This window comes from Pecten maximus, chromosome 4 (genome assembly GCF_902652985.1).
Source record: "Pecten maximus chromosome 4, xPecMax1.1, whole genome shotgun sequence".
Classification (NCBI taxonomy): domain Eukaryota; kingdom Metazoa; phylum Mollusca; class Bivalvia; order Pectinida; family Pectinidae; genus Pecten; species Pecten maximus.
Window position 1 is genome coordinate 49,435,537 of NC_047018.1, and position 10,007 is coordinate 49,445,543.

At 33.2% G+C, this 10,007-nt stretch overlaps 1 protein-coding gene across 1 annotated transcript; it reads right to left on the reverse strand.

Annotated features, from left to right (window-relative positions):
- Window positions 1–3,534: 3,534 nt before the first annotated feature.
- On the reverse strand, window positions 3,535–9,514 carry LOC117326343 (visinin-like protein 1). The gene is made up of 3 exons (XM_033883052.1): window positions 9,314–9,514; window positions 4,382–4,765; window positions 3,535–3,722 (listed from the first exon to the last, which is right to left on the reverse strand). The coding sequence occupies exons 2-3, from the start codon at window positions 4,739–4,741 to the stop codon at window positions 3,549–3,551; spliced, it is 534 nt and encodes a 177-aa protein (XP_033738943.1). The 5' UTR covers window positions 4,742–4,765; window positions 9,314–9,514; the 3' UTR covers window positions 3,535–3,548.
- Between the last annotated feature and the right edge of the window lie 493 nt (window positions 9,515–10,007).

The window sequence follows — 10,007 nt, forward strand, 5'->3', positions numbered from 1 at the left end:
TAACTGTATTTCCCGAAAGCAGTTGTGTGCATTGGTCTGGTGTTTGGTTTTTGCGTTTGCGAATAGTTCGCCAGAAAAGCCGGATATCCATATCAGCAGTTCCATCGAGTTCATTGTTCATATTTGTCAAGTACGAATTATAAGCGTCAGTGTGCATGTTTCTGAAGTTATTTTTAGCTTCTTTGTAGTCCTTGTATGATTTAAATTCCATCCCTCGTGGTTTATTTTCTCTAATCCACTTCAGACGTTTGTTCATGGCATTATTATGCGCGTTCTCAAGGTCTTTTGTCCAGTATGGCTTCAAGTAGTGTTTAAATGTTGACTTAGGGATAGCTTTATCGGATGCCAGGGACATACACAACACAAGTTGTTCATAAACTGCATCTAAACCAAACTGCGTAGTTCCATCAAAATTCTGGTTTTTGCAAGTTTTGAGGTTAATAATAATTGGTATGAAATCAGATTGTCTACACTTGCTTTATGCCATGCGATGCGGCTATCGGTATTTCGAATGTTTGTTTCGTGAAGCGCGATGCCAAAGTCCAAGCTTGTCACGATTGGTAGATGATCCGATGCTAGTTCTATTTCTGCGTTGTCCATGATATAACTATTTGTGATATTTGCGACGATAGATTGATCGGTGATGATATAATCTAGCGTTGTTTTACTCGGTCTAAACGTGTACTTTGTTCCAGAGCACAGGGATAGTTTATTTACTACACACATACACGTGTCATTGATGACGTCATTTAGTACAAGCGCTTTCTGTTTTGCCATGTGGTATTTAGGATTTTCAAGGATGCGCGCGTTGAAGTCGCCAGTCACAATGACTTTTCCTCTCTGTTCATAAAAGTTCTACTTCCATGTCACACAAATGACATTCATATTTATACAACAAAAATGAAACCATTGTAATGACCTAGGTTACAAACAGTCTCTCGCACATTTATGATGAGTTACGGGACAAACCTAGAGCCGAATTGACTTTTCGATTCAGTTACCATTACATACATTTTAAACCCCTAACTACATTGTTGTACATGCGTTTTAGCCGAAATCGACCTCTTGATTCGATAGTCATTACGTGCAATATTGTAGCCGGATCGTCCTCTGGATTTGATTGTCATTTCATGCATTATTTTAGCCGAATTGACCTCTTGACACCGCTACATTAATATTTAACACACAATCCCCTTTGTATCCAAGCTGGTTGTCATTCAGCACATGTTATCGAACTGTTAGTTATCATGGAAGTTTGACTTTAATTGATGTAGAACAATTATCAGTAAAATCAATAAATATGTCAGTGCAATTTTTTCTATGTTACAAAATACAGTATTATTTAATTAACACATTTTATACAATGTACATTTTATGTTTAGATGTGACTTTGAGAAATCTACGGACAGTTAAAAATGTACATATCAAAATACACAAACGTATTGACATATCATCCAATATAATAATAACATAATATAATGATAAAATATTAAAAAAAAATTAAAAGGTTTCTTGGTCTGTTTTTTTCTAATGTGATGAGACCTTCAAAACCCAGTTTATTCTTTTAATTATTGTATTTCCATAGATCTTGTAAACACTTACGCTCAAAAAGGTATAATTCGTCCTGTGAGATTCCAAGAGTTATCTCCCCTACCTCAAGACACTGAGTTATAAATATACTAGTGGAAGTTGTATTTATTTTTCAAACACTATTATCACACATGCACAATAGTGATTTTTTAATGAAAAAAAATTGATCAGTTGTAAATGTAATCAATACAAGCTGTTTAGCATATGCGTTTTCACAATGCTATATTATATAGGGGAAAAAATAATAACAGCATTGTTAAGTTTGTTATGACTGACTAGACACAATATAAGAATCGTATGACTGAGTATTACATAAATATTGAAATCCTAAGCAAACCCTCAACGCCTGGTTAATTAGTATATAATTAGCTTTGATTGGTATACATTTTCAGTATCATAACAACACTCAAACTCACCTGCATGTATGTGCATAGTCCGAGTTTCCTCTGGCCCTTACACCATGTCGGGTGTTAAAGCCCCTTAACCAGAAATGGTGTCAGGGTCAGAGGAAACTCGGACAAGTATGTGCACACATAACTGTGATATATAATGAAATATTTTGATAAGATGAAATAATTTTGAGACAAAATATGATGGAATTTATAAATGATACATAGGCTTATGTCACACGTATGGCCGTGATTATGAGGGCTACTGTAGATGTAATCTTGATTACCTTCCCTTTGTTGTGATCACAAAAACGTACATTCTTACACTGTTATCAAACTATAATTAATACCTTTGGATACTAGTTATCGATAACTAACTGGTTATAACCATTAAACTACCTAGTTATAGATAGTTAACTGGCTATTGCCCTTAAATTAGCTAGTTATAGATAGTTGACTGGTAATAACCCTTAAACTACCTAGTTATAGATAGTTAACTTGTTATTGCCCTTAAATTACCTATTCATAGATAGTTAACTATAGTTATTACTCTTAAACTACGTAGTTATAGATAGCTAACTGATTATTAACCTTAAGCTACCTAGTTATATGGTTAACTGGTTATTACCCTTAAACTACTTATCTACATAAATTTAACTGGTAATTAGCCTTAAGCTACCTAGTTATAGATTGTGAACTGGATATTACCCTAAACTACATTCTGTACTTATCTATAGAAAGTTAACTGGTAATTACAATTTAGCTGAATAAGTATTGAAGTTAACTAGTTATAATTCTTAAACTACCTTGTTATAGAAATTTAACTGGTTATTACCCTTAAACTACCTAGTTATAGAAATTTAACTGGTTATTACCCTTAAACTACCTAGTTATAGAAATTTAACTGGTTATTACCCTTAAACTACCTAGTTATAGAAATTTAACTGGTTATTACCCTTAAAATACCTATCTATAGAAAGTTAACTGGTAATTACAGTCAAACGTAATCGTGATTGAGGTTAACTAGTTATAGATAGACAGCTAGTTATTAATCTCCAACTATGTGCCTAGTTATCAGTACTTTAATATATTGCTTAAAACGTATTTAGTTAAAAATAATAAACAGATTATTCAAGATGGATTTCGAGATAACAAATTCACAGTTCTGTCGTAGTCAGTTTTATGAGAAAACGAGTTTTGTGAACAACGCCAAAATGCATAATCATATCATCGCTTCTGTAGAATCTTATCACGTGCTGTTAAGTTTCACAAAACAAAACTTACACAGTTACATAAAAAAAAAGTATGTCAATCGGAAAACCACTCGGGCCTTTCCGTCAAATCTCCCGAAATAAACACCGGAAGTATGACGGGATTAAAGACCCGAGTGGTTTTGGTACAAAAATGTATAACATTGTCAAAATGGTATCATCGGAGGCGTGTCACAACATATACGACTTTGGTATCATGCTATGTTCTTACATCATGCTGAAGTTTGTGTTTTTTTCCCCTTGGAAAGAAGTAAGGCATATTTTCGTGAAGACTCCATGTTTCAATAATACATATATGTTACGCATGCTCGGGAGGTTTTGGGAAAAGGAGATTTAATATTTCCGAATTGGAGCGCGCTGCTTCATCGAATTCCTCGAACGAGATCTCGTCATCACTGTTCTTGTCCATGTACGAAAACAACCTGTCAGCGACCGTAGTGCCATCTTCCGTGTTATACATCCGCGAGTAGGCCTGCGTAGGAAAATAGTTCAGTTAAATACCCAACAAACAAAACATTTCATCACCAACAATAGGGCTATTTTTGTACAAAGTGAAATATTGTTTGAAATTTGTAAAAAAGGAGTTGTTGTTTTTATCTTTATCAACACGATTTTATCGCAATGAGGGAAAGGAATGTTTCGCTGTTTGACCTTTGTAGAGACCAACCAACCAATTGTTTTCCCATAGACCTTAGTGTTAACGTTTTGGATTATTTATTATGTTTATAACAAAAGTTTAGGGTCTGATATAACACCTAATCAAAAAAAAAAGTTGGGTCCTTCAGCTCAAATTTTCTCCAGGGTAGCCATTTTGAAAATAGGTGAATTTCGCAGTAAAAATTCTCAAAAATCTTAAATGTTTACCTGTTTACTATTATTACGTGGACTTTTGGGAAAAAAACCAATCGGACTTAAGAAATTTATATCAACATTTCTTATTGATAGTTACCTATCAGGCTACATATCTATTTTCTCACTTCATAACATACTGGCCAATCAGTGGCTGCCAGACATTTTATCCTTGGCTCAACGTTCTATACACAGGGGCTGTTTCAAAAAAATATTTTTTTCAATTGGTTGGTTGTTCCCTATTCAAAAGGCTGTAATTGTGTAAACTTGCGCAGAACTTACCTCCGATATTTCTATAACCTCGTCCCGAGAAATTGTTCCTGATTTGTCGATATCGTACATTTCGAAAGCAAATTTTATTTTTTGATCTAAGTTCTTCGTGTCGCTCATCAGAAGGCCGACAATAAACTCTCTCATATCGACTCTGCCATTCTTGTCCGTATCAAATTTATTGAACATAATATCTGCAAACGCTGACGCGTCACCAGGGAATACTTTGTTGTACACATTCCTGAATTTCTCTCTCGATAAAAACCGGCTTTTCCCACAGTTTTCTTTGTATATCCTCTTCAATTCTATAATTTCTGATTGTGATACTTGGAACTCATTCGCTAGTCCCGCTACACTGACGTTGTTTCCCATGCCGCCGTGTATTATATTGCTAAACTGAAAGTAAATAGAGGCGGTATTATTGTAATAATGAACCACATCAATGTCGTGTTATTTACTGAATTGAAATAATTTGAGAGATCAAATAGGAAAGTTTGCATGCTGATATTTACCAATTTATCATACATGAGGACGATATTAACTGTAAATGTATATACAGATTGCGCCTAATATAACAATACCACGATGTCACGGTTAATGTTCCTTCAATGCATTTGCTGTCATTCGCATTTTAAGAGAAATTCACAGTATTCAGATCAATAGAAAAAAATAGATCAAAACACTTATTTTTTTCTTAATTTTTATCTGTCATACGCATGGACATCGACAGTTTGACAAAAATCTCAAAGGGTTACTGGAATAAAACGTGGTAAACTATATATACTATATACAGTGTTATGGACATACCGTGTACAAAAATATTGGTGTGATTTGTACAGGGTTATGAGTATGTTATGTACAGATTTTGGTATAATTTATACAGGGTTATACGTATGTTGTGTACAGGGTTATTGGTATAATTTGTTCAGGGTTATTGGTATAATTTATACAGGGTTATTGGTATAATTTGTACAGGGTTATGAGTATGTTGTGTACAGGGTTATTGGTATAATGTGTACAGGGTTATGAGTATGTTGTGTACAGGGTTATTGGTATAATTTATACAGGGTTATTGGTATAATTTGTACAGGGTTATAAGTATGTTGTGTACAGGGTTATTGGTATAATTTATACAGGGTTATTGGTATGATTTATACAGGGTTATTGGTATAATTTATACAGGGTAATTGGTATGATTTATACAGGGTTATTGGTATAATTAGTACAGGGTTATACGTATGTTGTGTACAGGGTTATTGGTATGATTTATACAGGGTTATTGGTATGATTTATACAGGGTTATTGGTATAATTTATACAGGGTTATTGGTATAATTTATACAGGGTAATTGGTATGATTTATACAGGGTTATTGGTATAATTTGTACAGGGTTATAAGTATGTTGTGTACAGGGTTATTGGTATGATTTATACAGGGTTATTGGTATAATTTGTACAGGGTTATACGTATGTTGTGTACAGGGTTATTGGTATAATTTATACAGGGTTATTGGTATGATTTATACAGGGTTATTGGTATAATTTGTACAGGGTTATACGTATGTTGTGTACAGGGTTATTGGTATAATTTATACAGGGTTATTGGTATCATTTGTACAGGGTTATAAGTATGTTGTGTACAGGGTTATACGTATGATTTATACAGGGTTATTGGTATGATTTATACAGGGTTATTGGTATGATTTGTACATGGTTATAAGTATGTTGTGTACAGGGTTATTGGTATGATTTATACAGGGTTATAAGTATGTTGTGTACAGTGTTATTGATATAATTTATACAGGGTTATAAGTATGTTGTGTACAGGGTTATTGGTATGATTTATACAGGGTTATTGGTATAATTTGTACAGGGTTATAAGTATGTTGTGTACAGTGTTATTGGTATAATTTATACAGGGTTATAAGTATGTTGTGTACGGGGTTATTGGTATAATTTATACAGGGTTATTGGTATAATTTATACAGGGTTATTGGTATAATTTGTACAGGGTTATAAGTATGTTGTGTACAGGGTTATTGGTATGATTTGTACAGGGTTATAAATATGTTGTGTACAGGGTTATTGGTATGATTTATACAGGGTTATTGGTATAATTTATACAGGGTTATTGGTATAATTTGTACAGGGTTATAAGTATGTTGTGTACAGTGTTATTGGTATAATTTATACAGGGTTATAAGTATGTTGTGTACAGTGTTATTGGTATAATTTATACAGGGTTATAAGTATGTTGTGTACAGGGTTATTGGTATGATTTATACAGGGTTATTGGTATAATTTGTACAGGGTTATAAGTATGTTGTGTACAGGGTTATTGGTATAATTTATACAGGGTTATTGGTATAATTTGTACAGGGTTATTGGTATGATTTATAGAGGGATATTGGTATAATTTGTACAGGGTTATACGTATGTTGTGTACAGGGTTATTGGTATAATATATACAGGGTTATTGGTATAATTTGTACAGGGTTATAAGTATGTTGTGTACAGGGTTATTGGTATGATTTATACAGGGTTATTGGTATGATTTATACAGGGTTATTGGTATAATTTGTACAGGGTTATACGTATGTTGTGTACAGGGTTATTGGTATAATTTATACAGGGTTATTGGTATGATTTATACAGGGTTATTGGTATAATTTATACAGGGTTATTGGTATAATTTATACAGAGTTATTGATATAATTTATACAGGGTTATTGGTATAATTTGTACAGGGTTATTGGTATAATTTGTACAGGGTTATTGGTATGATTGATACAGGGTTATTGGTATAATTTGTACAGGGTTATGAGTATGTTGTGTACAGTGTTATTGGTATAATTTGTACAGGGTTATGAGTATGTTGTGTACAGGGTTATTGGTATGATTTAAACAGGGTTATTGGTATGATTTAAACAGGGTTATTGGAATAATTTATACAGGGTTATTGGTATAATTTGTACAGGGTTATAAGTATGTTATGTACAGGGTTATTGGTATAATTTGTACAGGGTTATAAGTATGTTATGTACAGGGTTATTGGTATAGGGTTATTTACATTGTGTACAGTTATTGACATTGTGTACATAGTTATCGACAATGTGAACAGGGTTATTGACATTGTGTACATAGTTATTGACATTGTGTACATAGTTATCGACAATGTGTACAGGGTTATCGACAATGTGTACAGGGTTATCGACAATGTGTACATAGTTATTGACATTGTGTTCATAGTTATTGACATTGTGTACAGGGTTATTGACATTGTGTACATAGTTATTGACATTGTGTACAGGGTTATTGACATTGTGAACAGGGTGACATTCTATACAGGGTACTTGACATTGTGTACAGGGTTATTAACATTGTGAACAGGGTAATTGACATTGTGTACAGGGTTATTGACAATGTGTACAGGGTAATTGACATTATGTACAGGGCTACTGACATTGTATACAGGTTATCGACAATGTGTACAGGGTTATCGACAATGTGTACAGGGTTACTGACATTGTGTACAAAGTTATTGACAATGTGTACATGGTTATCGACATTGTGTACAAAGTTATTGACATTGTGTACATAGTTATTGACATTGTGTGCAGGGTTATTGACATTGTGTGCAGGGTTATTGACATTGTGTACAAAGTTATTGACATTGTGTACATAGTTACTGACATTGTGTGCAGGGTTATTGACATTGTGTACAAAGTTATTGACAATGTGAACAGGGTTATTGACATTGTGTACATAGTTATTGACATTGTGTACATAGTTATTGACAATGTGTACAGGATTACTGACATTGTATATAGGGTTATTGACATTTTGTTCATAGTTATTGACATTGTGTTCATAGTTATTGACATTGTGTTCATAGTTATCGACAATGTGTACAGGGTTATCGACAATGTGTACACGGTTATTGGAATACTCTGTGTCGGGTTACTTATAAAATGTGTACAAGTATACTGAAATACTATGTGCAGAGCGATTGGTATTTAATGTCCATAACATAATATTTAAACCGTTCGCTAATTTTACCGATAACCAGAAAGTTTGGTTAGATTTCTAAACATATTGGTCTTGATGACTAGACAACAATCAATAATGTTCTTATAACAAACCTGTAATTATCTAACTCAATCATACTGTTAGTCTTGAAGGCATTGTTTTTCTTTAAACACTTACAGAGAGTGTTACATTATTTACATAACAATTTTACGTGTACGTGTAACATAAACAAATATTTGTCTTGTCATATCATCGGTTGTTTAGAAAAAAAATGTTAAACGCGTTTGCCTAAGTTTACGGCGACCGTCGTTGATTGTGGGATGGTTTTTAGTTTTGTACATGTGCTGAATGCATTATTTATCAGCCCAGCACATTTAAAACAGCTCTAACACATTGTCCCAACAACCACCTTACCAGATATGGAACGCAAGAAACTGACATGATTGCATCAGATGTAGAGGATAAAATAAATTACATTTTGGATAAAAACAGCAATGAGACGTACGTCACAATGGAATAAGTAATTGATGAAAACATTAAGTTGACAAGGATTGTGGGTGTTTGTATCTACTAAATTGGGTATATCATAACACCCACTTGATTGCTAAGTATACTAGACGTATATTCGAGTGGTGTATTGTGGTATTGCTTGGCTATGCATATTTTTAAAACTATTTGTGTATTGTTAGTACAAATGTGTAAATTACTGATTAAAAACGAGAATTATAATGATTGATGAAAATTAAAGCCTTAATCAAAATATAGGATAAAAATATGATGCGAGTTTATATGATATGATATAGAGTAAAATGTGTCTCGTGAGCAAATGTTTTTGAAATTAATAAACTTCCTTGTTGACTGAACACCATGGAGAAACCATGTATCTGGCAGATTATGGAACATTGAATCATCTTACCTCGTCGCATATGTATATTTCACTCCTGAAATAAATTCGAAATTGATTTCACGCTGCTAATTTCCGATTCGCACAGTCTCGTTTTACGTAATTCAGAAGTTTGTAGCAAAATCCAATTAGATATCACACACTACGTCCATGATACCCTGCGAATAACGGGTAAAGTCACGTGACCGGAGACAAAAGAAACTATTCTGAGTCTAGGTCGATATGTTATGTCTAATAGTTCAATACCGTATAATGGCTAGGTATGCGACGAAGAACCTGGGAGTGCAACCATGCCGAACTTATAAGCGCATATAGTTAGATTTTTAAAAAACTGGTGGAGAGGGACGCATATCGTATTGCATGGCACAATACATTTAAGTACAAAAGTATGTGCTCGTCAACTGTATGTAGCGTAAATGTTGTTACACAAGTTTGTCATATTCCATATGCAATAAATCAACCCCCTTTTTAGTGGAAGTGAAATGCATTCTTGGAATTGATATAAATAAAGATATCTGATTTAAAAATAGATAAAATTATTTATGACACTTCATAACAGATATATGAACAAATCTAAAAAAAACTATGAAAATTGAATCTCTGAATAACCTTTATATGTAAAGAATACAAGGATTTGAAGTAAAAATTCATGTACTTAGTTCCCGATATCATAAAAGGAAAGGCTTATAACGAGACAATTGACATA

Bases quoted from the DNA above. Each gene is read 5' to 3' on its own strand.
- LOC117326343 (XM_033883052.1), bottom strand. From the start codon at position 4,741: ATGGGAAACAACGTCAGTGTAGCGGGACTAGCGAATGAGTTCCAAGTA. The intron at 3,723-4,381 runs GTAAGTTCTGCG...TTTCCTACGCAG, and splicing joins AGGTTATAGAAATATCGGAG to GCCTACTCGCGGATGTATAA.